This window comes from Bubalus kerabau, chromosome 19 (assembly GCF_029407905.1).
Source record: "Bubalus kerabau isolate K-KA32 ecotype Philippines breed swamp buffalo chromosome 19, PCC_UOA_SB_1v2, whole genome shotgun sequence".
Lineage (NCBI taxonomy): Eukaryota > Metazoa > Chordata > Mammalia > Artiodactyla > Bovidae > Bubalus > Bubalus kerabau.
The window spans coordinates 4,783,771-4,803,613 of NC_073642.1; the positions used below are offsets into that span (position 1 = coordinate 4,783,771).

Sequence of the window (19,843 nt, forward strand, 5' to 3'; positions counted from 1 at the left end):
AAAATTCTGTTAGCCTTTGCCCTGCCTCATTCTGTACTCTAAGGCCAAATTTGCCTGTTATTCCAGGTATCTCTTGACTTCCTACTTTTACATTCCAGTCCTCTATGATGAAAGGGACATCATTTTTTGGTGTTAGTTCTAGAAGGTCTTGTAGGTCTTCATAGAACCATTCAACTTCAGCTTCTTCAGCATTAGTGTTTGGGGCATAGACTTGGATTATTGTGATACTGGATGGTTTGCCTTGGAAATGAACAGAGATCATTCTGTCATTTTTGAGATTGCACACAGACCCCTTGTTGACTATGAGGGCTACTCCATTTCTTCTAAGGGATTCTTATCCACAGTAGTAGATGTAATGGTCATCTGAATTAAATTCACCCATTCCTGTTCATTTTAGTTCACTGAATCCTAAAATGTTGATGTTCACTCTTGCCATCTCCTGTTTGACTACTTTCGATTTACCTGGATTCATGGAACTAACATTTCAGGTTCCTGTGCAATATTGTTCTTTATAGCATCGGATTTTACTTTAACCACTAGACATATCCACTACTGGGCAATGTTTCTGCTTAGGCTCAGCCTCTTCATTCCTTCTGAAGGTATTTCTCAGCTCTTTTCCAGTTGCTTACTGGACACCTACTAACCTGGAGGGTTCATCTTTCAGTGTCATATCTTTCTGCCTTTTCATACTGGGTTTTCAGAGGGGATAAATGCTATCCCCTATCAGGGGATAAACTGCTAGGGTTCAGTTCTAAGACAGTTTGTGGAACTACATAGCCCACAAAACAGAGAGTTAAGAGCCACTTTATTGAAATCTCTGGGTGACTATTTGAATTACTCATTTATAAGAGACAATTTGAGAACATGGTGTTGCAGAAAAAAAATAGGGTGTTAGAGGACAGTCACATCCCAGGTCTCTGGTGAGTCCCTGGGATGGGGCACCAAGTGAGGGTCCTTGACTTCAAGCAGGAAGGAATTCAAGAGCTAGCCAGAATAAAGTGAAAGTAGGTTTATTCAGAGAGATTAAACATGCCATAGACAGAATTTGGTCTGTCTCAGAAAGTGAGAGAGAAACACATTCCACAGATGGAGTGTGGGCCATCTCAGAAGGCAAGAGGCATGAGTGATTAGTTTTTATGGGCTGGGTAATACCATAGGCTCATGGGTGTGAGAATTATTCCAGCTCTTCTGGAAAAGGGGCAGGGAGTTCCAGGAATTGGGCCACCGCCTACTTTTGGACCTTTCATGGTCAGCCTCAGAGCTGTTGTGGCACCTGTGAGTGTGTCATTCAGCTGATGTATTAACAATGTGTGTATAATGAGGCACAAGTTCTAGTGGAAGGTGACTGTCTGCCAACCTGGACCTCAGTGGTTCTAACCAGTTTATGTAGTGTCCTTAATGGCTATATCATTCTTTTAAAGGTTGCACTCTCCCCTTTCCTGTTTCATGGAGACTCAAAGATCAGGAAGTCTGAGGCTTCCGGTTGGTTATCCTCCGGAATCACATACAGATTTTGTGAAAGAGGCTCTCAGGTGGAAAATAAAACAAGATGAGATGTGGCTCAAAATTGAAACTGGCTTCTCACTTTCACTTCTAACATGTGATCTGGGTTGAAGAGGAAAACTGGAAGGGAATTTGTTCACTGAACTTTAACATTCAGCCCTAATATCTGAATTTCAAGGCTGGCAGCATCTTTACCCATCATCTGGGTAACCCTTTTGCTTTTATAGAGGAGGAAACTGAAGCCCAATGCAAAGTTATTCCTTTAGAAATACAATGACTCACTAGAGAACTGGGGATTTCTGCTGCCACCCATTCAAATGCAGTCCTTGGTTCTAAAAGGCTTGTCTTTGATTCTCTGCCTGTGTGTGTCAGAACTGGCCTGGCCTCACTGGACCCCCACCTTCTAGAGTCTCCCCCCACTCCTTTTTCTGCCCACTGCTTTGCCTCATATTATCATAGCTTTGTATTACTTTAGATTTTAGCATTCATCTCCCAGGAAAGTGACTTCATTTTAATAAAAATACAAAAACTCAACCCTGAGACTTTCAGAGTAGCTTCCAAAATGTCACCCAAAAGGGCCTTAGTATTTCCATTGAGAACATTTCAAGTTCTGCCCAGGATAAGCACATTGATAAGAAGAGGAAGGGGTCACACAAATCAGAGAAAACTCAAAGGAAAACCCTACTCAGTTTGCAGAAGAAATCTCTGACACTAATATTATCAAGGTCACAATATAAATTTATGTGTGCTTTGAATAGGCCTATACATATCATGTACCTTTTCCATGATAAAATAATTTGAGCCTTTGGAATGTTGTATCCTTCTTTGCTGCAGGCATTTTTTATTATTCTACAGCCTGATAATGATGCAGAAAGCTCAGCTTATCTGTACACTGGTGCCGAACTGAATCTCAGAGACAGAATTTTGGGTGAAGTAGACAAGGATAGCTTCATTGCTTTGGCAGGCAAAGGGGGGCACAGCAGACTACAATCTACTCTAAGAAATATCGAGTTCTGGCATTCATCAGCTGTAATTTTGCAAAGAATGAGCTTCTCAGGTTTAATTTAAGCAAGTAATTGTCTCTACACACATGGAGACAGTGCCTGTGCATCAGACACAGAGCTAAACACCCCTGGGGCATGGAGTCAGCCAATATGGACACACACCTGGCCTCCAGCCATGGTTGCTGTCCCTGTGACTTTGGGAACCAAGGTTATCACTGCCTCCCTCTCTCTCTTCCTGCCCATTAGGCAATCCAGCACCCACAACTCCCAAAGCTCAACTGGTTATTTCCAAAGAGAAAAGAAACCGGTATCAAACTACTGTATCAGTGTTCCTCCCTGCATTTCTTTTCAGAAACAAACTCTTTATCCACAAGGAACGAGCAGATTCCTTAGGAGCACATCTGTAATCTGGAGACACTTCTTCTGTTTTTGTTTCCTTCACATGTTCTCTGCGGCCACAGTTCATATGTTCACCATTCTGTTCTAGCTGTTCTCCAACAAGCCAAGCTTTCATATTTGTTTTCCTTTACTTATGCAGAGCTCTTGACTGAGAATAATATTCTCCTAGGGAACACTCTGCCCGTCTTTCTGAAATGTCACTTGCTCTTCAATCCTTTCTTTTCTGCTTGCAAAATGAATCTGGTAACATCAGTGGTTCCCCCTACTCCCTTCTGGGCTATCTCAGCACAGGTAGTATAAAACACATGCAATTAAGTTGGCTGTAACCTGCCAAATGTCACTAGTAACAGGTAACCTCCTTGAGGACAAATGCCATTCCTTATTCACCCCTGTTCCTTACAGAGCTGTGCCTGGTGCAAATATTTGACAGAATGTTTCTGTAGAATGAACTGGTTCTTAGGGAGAGGCACATGGAACACAAGCAAGTAAGTCTAGATTCTTGTAGGAAAATGTTCCAATGGATTATATATTTTCCTGGGAAAGTGTAAGTGGCTGTAACTTCAGCTGTCTTCCCAGGTACCATGCAAGACGTTCAAATAAGTTTATGCCTCAAAAGTAAAAGACAGCCTTCACTTCACAGCAAGCAATGGGTAATGACGCTTACATGTGAATTATTTCTAATTTCTCTATGTTGTGAATAATTTCAGACCGACAACATTGCAAAAGTAGTACAGACATATTCCCATATAACATCTTCCCCGCTTCCTCTGTTAATATCATACAAGACCAGAGTAAATTGGTCAAAACCAGGAAATCAACAATGGGATTCTCACTTACAGACCTTACTCACATTTCACCTACAGATCCACTAATGTCCCTTTCTGGGACCAGATCCAAATCAGGATCACACGTTGTATTTTGTTGTCTTCGCCCCTTAGTCTCTGGAATCTTAAACCCTCTGCCAATCTTTTGTTGCCCATACTCCTTGAGTATTCTGAGGAGTGCTGGCAAGGTATCTTGCAGACTATCTACATTTTGGATTTGTCTGATGTGTCCTCATGATTCGGTTTAAGCTCTGTGTCTGGGGTAAGAACATCACAGAAGCAACAAGCTGTCCCTCTCCGTGCCTCGAATCAGATGTGGGATGTCTGTCTGTGCCAAAGCTGTAAAGGTGACTTCCATCACTTGGTTAAGCTGATGTCTGCAGAGTTTTCTACATGGGAAACTCACTATCACTTCCTCTGGTAATTAATACATATCTTATAGGGAGATACTTTGAAACTAGGCAAATACTGTTTCCCATCAAAACTTCACCCACTAATTTTAGCACACAGAGGTCACTCTTGCCTGAACCAGTTGTTGCTATGATGCCTATTAAATGGTGATTCTCCAAATCCATCTGTACCATGGTGGAGTGCTACCTTCCTTCCTTATTTGCTTATTTACATTTTTATTCACTGAATTACTTATCTGTACCTGTGTGAACTCATGGATTCCTCCTTCTGTGGGTTACTTTTATTCTCCAAGTTATATCCAGTCTTATCCTTCTTTCTTGCTCAAATTGTCCCAGACACAGTCATTGGAAGACCCTTCAACTTGGTTCCTATATTTTTTCAATCAAGTCCCATCACTTTTCAACACTGCCTTACTCTCCAATACAGAAAGATAGTTTAGGCTTGTCTCATTCTTTTCCTGCACCAGCTCTGCAATCAGTTCAAGGAGTACTGGTTTTTACTGGAGAGTATTTAAAAAACAAGATTTTTGGAAGTTAGGTGTGGTCATTGCTGCTGAAGTATCACTGTCTCCTGGGCACCAGTGGACAGGCCTGGGACATCCAAGTCTATGTACACATAACCACTTCCCACTCATCTGTATCCATTCCCATATATCTCTCTCTGTGTATACATATATTTAAAAACCCAAGGGTTCACAGATGGCAGGGTTCATTCTAGTCGTCTGCATCCTTATTTGTCATTCTACTCTCTGACAATGAGAAATCTGCCTTTCATTATCTACAATATACTTACTTATTTGTTCAAAATTATAATATACATCATGTCAGAAATTCTAAACCATATACCTGTGAAACACTAAAGTACAGTATTTATACTAACTAAAATACAATCTGAGTAGGGTTCTTACTGCCTTAGAGGCTATTGTTAAAATAGTTTTTCAAAGTTACCCAGATTAATTCTTACCCTCCTCAATCACATACCTAAAGATAAGACTTAAATAGAAAAGAGAGACACTCTTATGAGGGAAAAGCTGAGGGGTGCTCTGTCAAATAGTTTACTGTATCTTGCTTATATCAGATTAGACTAATTAGTTAGGTTAGTTGTATCAATAAGATCCCAGACCCAAACACCATCAAAACTTAATTCTTCATATGTAATAGCTACACAAGTGGTCCTTTCAACTCATTTGGGTCCCCAAGTATATGGAGACTCTGTCTCCTTCAACACACAGCTTCCAAGGTGAGTCTGGGCACTGTCTTCATCCAGCATCCAGTTCACAGGGTGTATATCAGCCACGGCTGGAAGGGGCTCACTTCCAAGGGACTCGAGCACAAAATCACACCTGACTCCACGAGAGGCTGGGGAATGCAGTTTACTGCAGGTCAGGGAAAGAAGAGTCCATGGATTTTGTGAGCAGGTTAGTCTTGGCCACGCTGAGCATATTGGCAATGCAAGATACTCGTAAGGGACAGACTAGTTTATATAACCAAAAATTTCCAAAAAGGCCTTTCCAAGTGGTTCAGGAATAAAGAATTTGCCTGCCAATGCAGGAGACATGGATTCAATCCCTGGGTTAGGAAGATACCCTGGAGGAGGAAATGGCAAACCACTCCAGTATGCTTGCCTAGGAAATCCCATGGACAGAAGAGCCTGGCAGGGCTACAGCCCACGGGGTTGCAAAGAGTTGGACACAACTTAGTAACTAAACAACAATAACAACAACAACACAGTAATCTAGAAGTTCAGTTCAGTCGCTCAGTCATGTCCAACTCTTTGCGACCCCATGGACTGCAGCACACCAGGCCTCCTGGTCCATCACCAACTCCCAGAGTTTACTCAAATTCACATCTACTGAGTCTGTGATGCCATCCAACCATCTCATCCTCTGTCCTCCCCTTCTCCTCCTGCCCTCAATCTTCCCCAGCATCAGGGTCTTTTCAAATGAGTCAACTCTTCACATGAGGTGGCCAAAGAATTGGAGTTTCAGCTTCAGCATCAGTCCTTCCAATGAACACCCAGGACTCATCTCCTGTAGGATGGACTGGCTGGATCTCCTTGCAGTCCAAGGGACTCTAGAAGAGTCACCATTAATTAATTTCAGATCTCACCACACCAGTGCTTTAGGACTGTTTCTGATCTTTCAAATTTAAAGAACTCTGTTTCCATCTGTGTGCCACTTTTCAGAATATCTCTGACCCTTCCTAGATATATGAGCCCATATCACACCGGCAGGTGACTTCATTTTAGCCCCTTATATAGACCAGGTTTTGTGTCAAGCAATTTAAACACATCTGGTTTTATAAATTTGCTCATATGACACTGAAATGTGCAGTGAAAATGTAGCTTTCTGCGTGATTAGCCTCAAGAAGGTTCACACTTTGGGTATAGCTAACACTGAGAATACATGAGTAAAACAAATCTGATTTAATAATTTACCTCTAAAATACATATTTATACTTTTTTTTTTAATCTATTCTAGTCTTTTGGATCTGACCTGCTTTTCCAGATCCTCTCCAAGATGGCATCTGGTGGCTTAGCAGTAGAGGACTAAGGCCAGTGATGGGACAGCATGAGGTCCCTGCCTTCTCAGTGGAGTGGGAGGCAGTGATGGGACAGCATGGGGTTCCTGTCTCCCCAGTGGGGTGGGGGGATAGTGATGGGAAAGCATGGGAAGTTCCTGCCTTCTCAGTGTGGGGGGCAGACATGGGACAGTACTGGGTCTCTGCCTTCTCTGTGGCCCCAGCCGCAACGTGTTCAGAACACTCTACTCCTCAGTCTAGAGACTGCAGAGCATAATTTCCTACAACTGGCCTTCAGAAGTGACAAGCAGACAAGAAGTCTGGAGCTCCCAGTCTCACAGTCCTGCCCACCATCCCTGTCGAGAGGGCCCTCCTCCCCACTGTCATCCTGAGGGCACACAGACCCAGGGAGACCAGAGAACAGGACAGCACACCCTCGACCATCACCTTGCTCTATCCTCCCAAGCCCCACTGGACAAAGGCACCAAGCTAATGTCCAGGGCTCTTAAAGTCCTGAAGCTGTTGTGCATGACTCCTGCAGAAAAAGCATCAGGGCAGAAGAAGGCGGTTTCTAAAGCCTTCAGTGACATGCCCCAAAGTGCCCTGTGCATAAGTGGGATACTTCCCCCTTTCTCAATATCTCCTTTCTCCCCACAACCCCTTGGGCCAAAAACAGGTCTGTTTCTGCTTTTTTTCCTCAAGCAAAAGTTTTACCCTCTCCATCTTTCATTTACATTTTCCTGGCTGTATGACATAGCAAAAATTACTCAACCCAATTGCACCTCTATCTCCTCATCAATAAAATAAGAGTTAATACCAAAAAAAAAAAAAAAAAAAAAAAAAAAAACAAAGCGAAAAATGGGCAGAGGACCTAAACAGATATTTCTCCAACTGGCACTTGAAAAGATGTTCAACATCTGTAAATATTAGAGAAACACAAGTCAAAACTACAATGAGTCACCACCACACACTGGTCAGAATGGCCATTATTAAGATGTCTACAAATAACAAACACTGGAGAGGATATGGAGAGAAAGAAACCTTCTTACATTATTGGCGGGAATGTAAATTGGTGTAACCACTACGAAAAACAGTATGGAGTTTCCTCAAAAAACTAAAAATAGAACTACGATATGATCCAGCAATTCCACTCTTGGGCACATATCCAGAAAAAGTCTGTTAATTCAAAAAGATACAAGTATACCTATGTTCATAGCAGCACTATTCACAATAGCCAAGATATGGAAGCAACCTAAGCGTTCACAGACAGATGAAGATGCGGTATGTATGTGCAATGGAATACTACTCGGCCATGAAAAAGAGTGAAATAATGCCATCTGAAGCAACATGGATTGACCTAGAAACCAACATACCAAGTGAAGTAAGTCAGGTAGAGAAAGACAAACACCATATGATACCATTTATATGTGGAATCTAAAATACGACACAACAAAACTTAACTATGAAACAGTCTCACAGACTTAGGAAACAGGCTTGTGGTTGCCAGGGGCTGGGGATGGCGGAGAAGGGAGGGTTGGGAGTCTGGGGTAGCAGATGCAAACTATTATACAGAGAATGGATAAACAACAAGGTCTTACTGTACAGCACAGGGAACTGCATTCACCATCCCGTGATTAAACATAATGGAAAAGAATATGAAAAGAATGTATGCATGACTGAACCACTTTGCTATACAGCAGAAATTAACATTGTAAATCAACTATATTTGAATAAAATAAAAGTCTTAAAGGGTTAATATTAATATATTTTCCTCAAATGACCTTTGTAAGCAACAAATGAATTCACACATGTACCCCTCTTAAAAAAGAAACTGGCAAATAACTCTTGTCAAAACAATCATATATAAAATTTGGGTTCAACATTTAGTCATACTGGCATCATCCTTTTAGCTATTACTTTAATTTCAACAACACTAATATGAATGATGCAACCTCTCTTTTTAAACTTTTTAACCAATCAATAATACTATTTTCATCCATAAGTTATGTTTGTGATCAACACTGATTTCATGATTCTGCTTGTTTCAAAAATGTAGTTATTTGCAGGAAATATGTGACCTATTAAATAAAAAATGAAGGCAATCATCAAACAATAATAAATCAAAAGGTAAATAACAGAAAACAAACCAGTAGACACATACAAATAAGCACTACTTACTACAGCAAGCCTTTCATTTCAACTCAAGTTTTCAAGACTTCTTCCCACCAGTTAAAGAATGATTTTTCACTATATACAACTCTCACCAGAACAATACTGTTGTTGAATTCTCAACTTGAATAAAACCCCTTTTAGCTTTGCTAAACTTCCCTCTGGAGTTTAGACAGGGGCATATTTTAAACTCATTGGTTCCTTCTGGGGACACACATGGGAAACAGGGTAGACAAAAGCCACATGTGCATTCAAAGAACATGCAGGCCAGGCCAGCATGAGGACTGTTTCTACACCTACCTATGAAACAACTAAGAAAGGAGAACAGAGCTCATAATATCACATCATTTTTCTCCCTATATTGATATTCTTGACAATCTGTATTTCAATACCTGCATGAAACATTGCATACAATAATACAAACTCCAAAGAGTTGATGTGAAAATTCAGTAAACAAACAAACACAGAAGACACGAGCAGGAGAGCTGTGAGCAGGGGAATAAGTCAGTATACCATTTAGGGCTGTTCTTACAGAGATGCACCTTAAGGGGCTAGAATGGGTAATTAATAACATTCATGTGTCGGGAAGGAGGTCAACAGTAGTCATCTGTGGATGTGAGAGTTGGACTATAAAGAAAGCTGAGCACCAAAGAAATGATGCTTTTAAACTGTGGTGTTGGAGAAGATTCTTGAGAGTCCCTTGGACTGCAAGCAGATCCAACCAGCCCATCTTAAAAGAGAACAGTCCTGGGTGTTCATTGGAAGCACTGATGCTGAAGCTGAAACTCCAATACTTTGGCCACCTGATGTGAAGAACCAACTCATTTGAAAAGACCCTGATGCTGGGAAAGACTGAAGGCAGGAGAAGAAGGGGACAACAGAGGATGAGATGGTTAGATGGCATCACAGACTCAGTAGACATGAATTTGAGTAAACTCTGGGAGTTGGTGATGGACCAGGAGGCCTGGAGTGCTGCAGTCCATGGGGTCGCAAAGAGTCAGACACAACTGAACTGAACTGAAGTGAAGGAAATATTAACTTCTGATAGATTCATCAGTAGATAGTCAGATATAATTATTCACTAACACAAAAGCGTCCATCATGTTTGAAAACCCTTCAAAATAGAAGCTACTTACATAAGTCAGTATCCTTAGCGGAATCACAGAAAATTATTTCTTTATGAGTATGAAGCATCAGGGAAATACACTATCCAACCACATGATAAAATTGTAAGGCAGCTCTTGTACTTTGTTTTAAAGTAAGGTATAATGGAATTTCCTTTACCAACAGTTTATTGGGAAGGAAAATAATAAAACATGACAGGAACTGCTATGTGGAGGACTATTCCCTCTAAAATTGTTAGTTACACATTTCTACCCGGCATCTTTCACCCAGAGCGTGATGAAGGCACCCTGCCATTTTCACTCTGTCTCCGGGAGGCGGGCCGATTCCTCCAGGGAAAGGCCTTCAGCTGAGGGTGGTGGGTCAGGAGCACAGCGCAGCTTTGAGACCAAAAGTGAAGGAATTAACCAGTTAGCGTGTACTTCCAGTCGGACATCACATGACGGGCGCTCCTGCGAGGATGGCAGGTAGCAGGTACTCAGCGAATACTGACCAAAGGACCAGACAACACGATGACAACAGGCCTCAGCCTGCAGGGACGAAGGGCCTGGGGACGCTGAGTGCCTGGGACACCCCCCACACAGACATGCTCACCGATGTTCGCCAGGTCAGGTCTGGAGAGAGTGCATCTTCCAGGAAGGAAAACAACCGGCAATATGCCCCCATTTCCCTTCGGGTCTGACCCTCTTGATTTCCTCACTTAGCCTCCTGTGTGACCATCAGGCCTGCCGAAGCTGTCACTGCCTTCTGATGCGCTAGGTCACGCTCATGTGCTGACTCCCAGAGCAGCAGAGAAACCCTGAACGTTTATCTCCATTAACACGGCTGAGGCCACGGGCATTGCTTCCTTGTAGAACGCTTGACTGTAAAAATAATCCATGTCTGTGTGATTTCCACTGTCCACTTCAAAAGACTGGGCCTGGAATGCAGTGGCGACACAACAGTCTAGGGGAAGAAGGCGCCACGCAAAACACACTGGATATGGAAAATATGAGCAGAGCAAGATTGGTCATTCCATGTTTTCAAATAGAAATACATTTCATTTCTTTGCCTCAGTTCAGTTCAGTTCAGTTTTTCAGCCATGTCCGACTCTTTGCGACCCCATGGACTGCAGTACACCAGGCTTCCCTGTCCATCACCAATTCCCGGAGTTTACTCCAACTCATGTCCATCAAGTCAGTGATGCCATCCAACCATCTCAACTTCTGTCGTCCCCTTCTCCTCCCACCTTCAGTCTTTCCCAGCATCAGGGTCTTTTCCAGTGAGTCAGTTCTTTGCATCAGGTGCCCAAAGTATTGGAGCTTCAGCTTCAGCATCAGTCCTTCCAATGAATATTCAGGACTGATTTCCTTTAGGATGGAGTGGTTGGATCTCCTTGCTGTCCATGGGACTCTGAAGAGTCTTCTCCAACACCACAGTTCAAAAGCATCAATTCTTTGGCATTCAGCTTTCTTCATAGTTTTTTTGGCTTTATATTTCTTTGGCTAGATCAATGTAAATATTTTCATCAAGATACAAATTGAAAACAGATGAATTCTGTAAGCCAGCAGGAAGAGATTATTTTGGTCAGTTCTCATATACTCGCTAACATCAATACTTTGATTTACTTCAGAATGTAGACAGATAGTCTCCTAAAAGTGGGATTATTCTGTTCAAACAATTTCATATTCCAGTTTTTACTTGATATTATACAAACACTATCCCATGAGGACATGGTTTTTTAAAACATTTATTTTTACTACTGGGCTTCCCTGGTGGCTCAGGGGTAAAGAAGCCACGTGTGAATGCAAGAGACGCAGGTTCGAACCCTGAGATGGGAAGGTCTCCTGGAGAAGCAAATGGCAGCCCACTCCAGTATTTTGCCTGGAAAATTCAATGGACAGGGGAGCCTGGTGGGCTACAGTCCCTGGGGTCACAAAAGAGTCAGACACAACTTAGTAACTTAACAACAACAATTTTTATTATACAGTGGAAGTGACAAATAGATTCAAGGGATTAGATCTTACAGACAGAATGCCTGAAGAACTATGAACAGAGGTTCATAAATCATAAGGAGGCAGTGATTAAAACCCTCCACAAGAAGAAGAAATGCAAAAAGGCAAAATGGTTGTCTGAGGAGGTCTTATGAATAGCTGAGAAAAGAAGAGAAGTGAAAGGCAAAGGAGAAAAGGAAAGATATATCCATCTGAATACAGCATTCCAAAGACTAATAAGGAGAGGTAAGATAGCCTTCCTCAGTGTTCAATGAAAAGAAATAGAGGAAATCAATAGAATGGAAGAGACTAGAGATCTCATCAAAACAATTAGAGATACCAAAGGAATATTTCATGCAAAGATGGGCTCAGTAAAGTACAGAAACAGTATGTACCCAACAGAAGCAGAAGATGTTAAGAAGAGGAACCAAGAATACACAGAACTATACAAAGAAGATCTTAATGACCCAGATAACCACGATGGTGTGATCACTCACCTTTAGCCAGACATCCTAGAATGCAAAGTCAAGTGGGCCTTAAGAAGCATCACTATGAACAAAGCCAATGGAGCTGATGGAATTCCAGCTGAGCTATTTTAAATCCTCAAAGATGATGCTATTAAAGTGCTGCACTCAAATATGGAAAACTTACAAGTGACCACAGGACTAGAAAAGGTCAGTTTTCATTCCAATCTCAAAGAAAGGCAATGCTAAAGAATGTTCAAATTATTGCATAATTGCACTCATCTCACACACTAGCAAAGTAATGCTCAAAATTCTCCAAGTGAGGCTTCAGCAGTACATAAACCAAGAACTTCCAGATGTTCAAGCTGGATTTAGAAAAGGCAGAGGAACCAGAGATCAAATTGCCAACATCCATTGGATCGAAAAGCAAGAGAGTTCCAGAAAAACAACTGCTTCATTGACTACACTAAAGCCTTTGACTGCGTGGATCACAACTAACTGTGGAAAATTCTTCAAGAGATGGCAAACCCAGACCACCTTACCTGCCTCCTGAGAAATCTGTATGCAGGTCAAGAAGTAACAGTTAGAACCTGACATGGAAACATGGGCTGGTTCCAAACTGGGAAAGGAGTACATCAAAGGTGTATACTGTTGCCCTGGTTATTTAACTTATATGCAGAGTATATCATGCAAAATGCTGTGCTGGCTGAATCACAAGCGGGAATCAAGATTACTAGGAGAAATATCAATAACCTCAGATATGCAGATGACACCACACTCATAGCTGAAAATGAAGAGGAACTGAGGAGCCTCTTGATGAAAGTGAAAGAGGAGAGTGAAAAAGCTGGTTTAAAGCTCAACATTCAAATACTAAGATCATGGCATCTGGTCCCATCACTTCATGGCAAATAGATGGGGAAACAATGGAAACAGGGAGAGACTTAATTTTCTTGGGCTCCAAAATTACTGCAGATGGTGGCTGCAGCCATGAAATTAAAAGATGCTTGCTCCTTGGAAGAAAAGCTATGACCAATCTAAACAGCATATTAAAAAGCAGAGATATTACTTTGCCAACAAAGGTCATCTAGTCAAAGCTTTTATTTCAGTAGTCATGTATGGATGAGAGAGAAAGAAATGGCAACCCACTCCAGTATTCTTGCCTAGAGAATCCCATGGGGTCACAAAGAGTCAGACACAACTGAGTGACTAAACTACAGCAACATGGACGTGAGAGTTGGATCATAAAGAAAGCTGGGCCCCCAAAGAATTGATGCTTTTGAACTGTGGTATTAGAGAGACTTTGGAGAATCCCTTGGACAGCAGGGAGACCAAACCAGTCAAGCCTAAAGGAAATCAGTCCTGAATGTTCACTGGAAGGACTGATGCTGAAGCTGAACCTCCAATACTTTGACCACCTGATGCGAAGAACTGACTCATTGGAAAAGACCCTGATGCTGGGAAAGACTGAAAGCACGAGGAGAAGGGGATGACAGAGGATGAGATCGTTGGATGGCATCACCGACTTGATGGACATGAGTTTGAGCAAGCTCCAGGAGTTGGTAATGGACAGGGAAGCCTGGTGTGCTGCAGCCCATGGGGTCACAAAGAGTTGGACACAACTGAGTGACTAAACTGAATGTTCTACTATTTCAAATTTGTACCAACATTTATTTACACAGCTTTCCTAATGGCTCAGACAGTAAAGCATCTGCCTGCAATGCGGGAGACCTGGGTTAGATCCCTGGGTTGGGAAGAACCCCTGGAGAAGGAAATGGCAACCTACTCCAGTACTCTTGCCTGGAAAATCCCATGGATGGAGGAACCTGGTAGGCTACAGCCCATTGGGTCAAAAAGAGTCAGACACAACTGAGTGATTTCAATTTTCAATTTGATTTACACATTGATCATTGAACACTGAGTTCATTTTTGATCATTGAACACTGAGTTCATTTTTGCTTTTTGTGCTATTAAAACTAAGATGTGGTATGAGTCCTTGTCTACATTTCTGAATATTTCTTTGTGGTAGACTGTTGAAAGAGAAATAACCCAAGATATCAGCTTTTCAAAGGGTCTGCTCACATATTGTACAAATCTGTTAATATTTCACCAACTATGCTCTTATCTCTGCCCCCTTGTTCTCAGTGAGATTATATTCCCTTTTAGGCTGTAATTTCATACTCAATGAGCTTCACACTCAATAAACGGTATGCACCATATTAGTAGGGAGGTAACTCCAAGCTTGCAGTGCACCCAGTTTAGGGAGCGCTGAATGGCTGACAGCCCCTGGTGCCCACCAGCGCCTCTCAGCACGTCTGCCTTCACCCCAGGACAGGGTCCACACTCTGCCCCCATCCCCACCTTGGAATTTCCTCCCAGACAGAGCAACTGAGCAGACACAATCAAGAGAGGGGCTGCCTCAGAAGGGCCTAGGGCTCTGCCTCTGAAGCTTCCCAGGCTACTGCATGCTGAGGATTAGACAGTTTTACCCGAGTCACATACTAATAATATACAAAAAATTGAATGATAGAGTAGGAGAGGGAGTTGTTTCTCATGTGACAGTGAAGGGAGAAGAACAATGTGGGTGGAAGGATCTAAGACGTACTGAGCACAATATTCTTTGCATGACATTTAATTTTAACAACAACCATGAAAGGTCTTGTCAAAGGCAGGAGCTCAAATCTGGGGTCACAACAGTGACAAAGTGGCCTGGGTGGCCCAGCCGCTCCATGCCCCGTGCTGACAATGGGCAGCAGAGGGCTCCCCTGGGCCATCTCCCCAGATGGGTCACACCCAGTAAGAATGGTGCCTACAGAAAGCCCTACAGGCTGGTGCTGAAAACAACCAGGGCACACGACCAAGTGTGATTCTGTGCACAGTGTTCTCTTGTGTGTGTCTGTGTCAGAAACAGCAAGCAGAAGGAAGGGCTGCCTCTTTTTAAAATCAAGATAGTTTTATCCTTATTGACAGAAATTCCTTATTTACAGTATTTGATTGTTTCAACATTTTGCTGGAGAATCAGAAATCTCTCAAGGGTGCAGCAGGTGTTCAGTCAATATCTGTTGAGTAAATTAATGCATTAATTCATTCACTTTCTATGGGAGCAACAGGCAAGATGGAGCCTCCTTTTCTCACAGACACATCCTTCTCAATATTATTGATACATGCTTGATGTGTGTAGACCACAAGTTGATAACAGTGAAATACTGGAATTCATTAGGAAAAGATTAAGAGACATTTATAAAATAGAAAAGGGAAACCGAGGTTAAAATAAGGTCTATTCTTTGTCTTCAGAAAATAGAAGGGGATGCACACGAGAACAATCTTCCAGCTCTTCATCTGAATATAGACCCTGCTGCCATACCTGCACAGGAGGCTCACCTGTCTCTGTCTCCAGGAATTTCCTGTTTTGAATCACCGTGCCAATAAAATAAACTTCCTGCAGGTCGCTTTTGGTATCCTCGCTTCCTCACTCAGACAGCATTCGGTAGTTTCCTGGGACTGACCAAGTGACTCTTTCCCCCTGCACTCACCACCTCAGTAATGCCAGGCTCTGGGCTCAAGCTGCCAGCCAAAGATTCTGCACTGAGGCCTTTGCTCCCCAGCAGCAGACACACTCGAGTGAGCCACGAACGTGGACCGTGCACACCAGCTCAGGCCCCAGCAAGAGTAGATGTGACCAGTACACCCTGGCTGAGTAAGCTAGTGAGTCAGTTCAGTTCAGTCACTCAGTCGCGTCCGACTCTTTGCAACCCCACAACCACAGCACGCCAGGCCTCCCTGTCCATCACCAACTCCATAAGTAAGTTACCACAAATGTGGAAGGCACACTGGCCTTACAAGGACCAAAAGATCCACAAGCAGATTATTGGAGCAGTGGGGCCCTGAGGACAGAGCCACGGTTCCGGCAGTAGGAAGAGAGGAAGGGTGTCCCTTCACAAGGTCTGTTTCCCTCTTCTCTGTGGCACCCAGGCCGCCCCTCCCACTCTGTGTGCCCTGTGCCAGGACAACCTCCTGGTACCTCGGGGGACCCCACACAGTCCCTCCTCTACCTGCAACCAGGCTCTCCTCTTCCTCTTCTGAATCTCTGGGAGGAGGGCACTTTCTGACCTGAGCCCTGAGACACACCTCACTGGGTGACAGCGATCAGCAGGCCCACTTTTCCAAGGCAGCCCTGGCTCACTTCTGTTGGTCCCAGAATGGCTACTAGCAATGCCCTTTTCCCCTCTCAAAGCCTCCCAGTTGGATGAGAAGCTATTAGAAACGTCCTCTGATTCCTGGACATGCATATGTGCGTTCCTGGAAGGTGGAAGTAGTGTGAGAAGCAAACAGTCAAGGTCAGGAGCACAGACTCCCATTTGAACCCCAGCTGGTTATGGGCCTGCAGCAATAAAAATCTCACGGATACCTCAGGGTCTTCACCTGTGAAATGGCATGAGGACAGCACTTACTTCATAGGGCTGAAGTCTGGGTGGGTGTGTGGAAACCAGCACTTTAAAGAAGTTCCTGGCCCACTTGTGTTAAAGATTTGGGGGGGGGGTGCTGGGCTGGGTATCCCATTCTGTGCACGGCTTTCTCTAGCTGCAGAGAGCTGGGGCCACTCTCCGGCTGCAGTGCAATGGCTTCATCTGTTGCAGGGCACGGCTCTAGGGTGCTCAGGAGTTGTAGCTCCAGAGCTTGCCCCACAGCATGTGGGACCTTCCCAGACCAGGTATTGAACCTTTGTCCCTTGCATTGCAAGGCAGATTCTTAACCACTGGACCACCAGGGAAGACCTCTTGCTACTTTATTTGTCTTTTATTCCTTGTAGTCCCAAGTTTAAGGTCAGAATGAAAATTACATAAGCCTTGGGTGAACTGACCTGAATTCCCTGTAACACATGAATACTTGATTTCAGTGATTTCCATGTATTCTTATCAGAGAAGGAAGGAGAACAAATATTACAGCCATTCCACTGGGCACAAGACCTGTTACCCAATACTGAGACACAAGATCCCACAGTCTGCTGTCCAGTAATTCTAATCTCTACATAGAAAAGATAAGTCATTTAGCCATAAAACTAAATATATATATATATGTATAAATTAAAATAACCTATAATCCAATCTCCCTAACATTCTCCAAAAAAGTTCAATAAAACACAGTATAATTGATGAATATCCTTCGAGACCACATCCAAATATAGACATATTTCTTCCAAATTTATGTTCATACCACACACAGTTTTGCAAATATTTGTGGACCACATCGTGTGTATACATTCACCTCATTCTTTGAGAGGTCTCACAAGCCTCAACCGTCTGAAAGTATCTACCCTTATTTAACCAGCCTCCTCTACTGAGGCATTTAGTTCCTTCTCAGTTTCTCACTGTTATAAAGAATGGTGCAAATATTGTAATGAGTACACAAACGCTTCCAGAGGAAAACACTCACGATGCAACTTCTTAGCTAAAAGTATGCAAGTTTCAAAATGCGCTATTTCATGTCAGATGGTCCTTATCTAGAGCTCCGTCAGAAGTGCTCTTTCCTACAGCCTTAGTAATGCTGGATTAATGATATGTCCCTCCTGCTTCCCGGTGATTCCCTAAGCATGTTACCCAAACTGCCTGCCTCTCCACCACATTTCTTCTATAGCTTGTCTGTCTGTTGAGTCATTTACCAAAACTAGCTCTCTGACGTCTCCTAACTCTGGGAGTCCTTTAACTACAATGAATATTTACCATGCGCCATGTGTACTGGCCATAAAACCCAATGTTTAGTTTTAACTCTTTCCTCTTAAGTGTCTGATCTATCTTGAGGTACTGCTTAAAAACTAAAAGCAAGAAACTTCTCTACCCTGGGCTTATAACTTAAATTCACAAATACAGTCCAAATATATGCCTATATTTACCCAAGTTTGTTTTTTTTTTTTTTTTTTTTTAACTTGTGGATTCTGGTTTTAATGAATTTGAACACAAGGCACAGGTTTCCAGGTGTATGTAAATATATGTCCATTTAAAAATATCTTCTTGCTTCTCCCACCTCTAGTTCTTCTGGACAGGAATGAAGGAATGTTTAAACTTTTTCTTGTTCAAGAAAGACTTCTTTAGCCTAATGGTGTTTTGTTGCCTCCTAGATCTTGTTGAGTTTTCTGTGGTTAAATGATGCTTTTAAGTTCTGTATCAACACAAATTCTCTTCGTTGGTTTCTCAAAAACAGTATTTTCTTCCTCTAGTGTGTCACTATAGTCCCTTTTGGCTTTTGTTTCTTCCTCATGGAATAAATGTGGGTGTTCAATGCGTCCCCTACGTACAAAATGCTGGATCCGGGATTCTAATCCTTGGCATTTAGGACGATCCATTAGGGGCTTATAAGTGCGCATTTTCACTCCTTCTACAAAGGCACTGGTCTGCTTTGTGACAGAGGGCTTAACATTTCTCCATTCTATCATTCCATCCATCTTTGGTCCTGTTCCACAGGGTAGTGCAACAGAGTCCAGGCCTTGTAGCATACTATACAACATCTGAGTTTTCACAGCATGATTAGCCCAAAGTTGCTGAAGGTGGGTAACATTGAATTCCTGAACTTCCCGGTCATAGATCCACTTAATATTTTCAAACTTACAGTCATACAAGACTAAAGGAAATTCCACAGCCATACTATATTGAGGCTTCTGGGGATTCTTCTCTATGTTCAGCAGTTCATCAATAACCTCTGGCTTCTCCATTCCTGTCCAAAGGCACTGACTCCTTTGTCTGTTCGCCCACACCGGTGATAGTTGGATGTCTGCCTGTTTTCTACCAGTCGAGTCTTGGTTAGAGCCTCAAACAGTTTCTCTTCAATTGTATTGCTTGTGTTTTCCTGACTGGCAAAGCCCTGATATCCCCAGCCCAGGTAGGCGATCTTTAGAGCTACATGTCTTTGACCGTGAGCACTGAAATCAAAGGCACGCTTAGCTTTTCCCCCAGCTCCTGAAGAATTCTCTCTAATGTTTGAGTCCTTATTGTTGGCCTGTTCTTTTTTAAGTCGTTTTACCTCCTGCTCCAGTTCCTGTACTCTTTTTAGGAGTTTCTCAGTCTGGATTCTGTCTGTGTCATTTTCAGCCATGATATGACAACTTCAGGAATAAATACAGAGATCCACCCTATCTTCCCGTTGTCGGCCACGCAGCTTTCCTCCTACCCAAGTTTTTAAACATGTGAAAGCCTTTATACGGAGAAGGCGATGGCACCCCACTCCAGTACTCTTGCCTAGAAAATCCCATGGACGGAGGAGCCTGGTAGGCTGCAGTCCATGGGGTCGAGAAGAGTCGGACACGACCGAGTGACTTCACTTTCACTTTTCACTTTCATGCATTGGAGAAGGAAATGGCAACCCACTCCAGTGTTCTTGCCTGGAGAATCCCAGGGATGGGGGAGCCTGGTGGGCTGCCATCTATGGGGTTGCACAGAGTTAGACACGACTGAAGTGACTTAGCAG

At 42.9% G+C, this 19,843-nt stretch overlaps 2 protein-coding genes across 2 annotated transcripts in view; both read right to left on the reverse strand.

Annotated features, from left to right (window-relative positions):
• The window catches only part of GABRB3 (gamma-aminobutyric acid type A receptor subunit beta3), a 283,275-nt gene that overhangs the window by 229,894 nt on the left and 33,538 nt on the right, over window positions 1-19,843 (reverse strand). The window lies entirely within an intron of this gene.
• LOC129633799 (tRNA pseudouridine(38/39) synthase-like) lies at window positions 18,316-19,537 on the reverse strand. The gene is made up of 2 exons (XM_055555725.1): window positions 19,400-19,537; window positions 18,316-19,093 (listed from the first exon to the last, which is right to left on the reverse strand). The coding sequence occupies exon 2, from the start codon at window positions 19,089-19,091 to the stop codon at window positions 18,522-18,524; it is 570 nt and encodes a 189-aa protein (XP_055411700.1). The 5' UTR covers window positions 19,092-19,093; window positions 19,400-19,537; the 3' UTR covers window positions 18,316-18,521.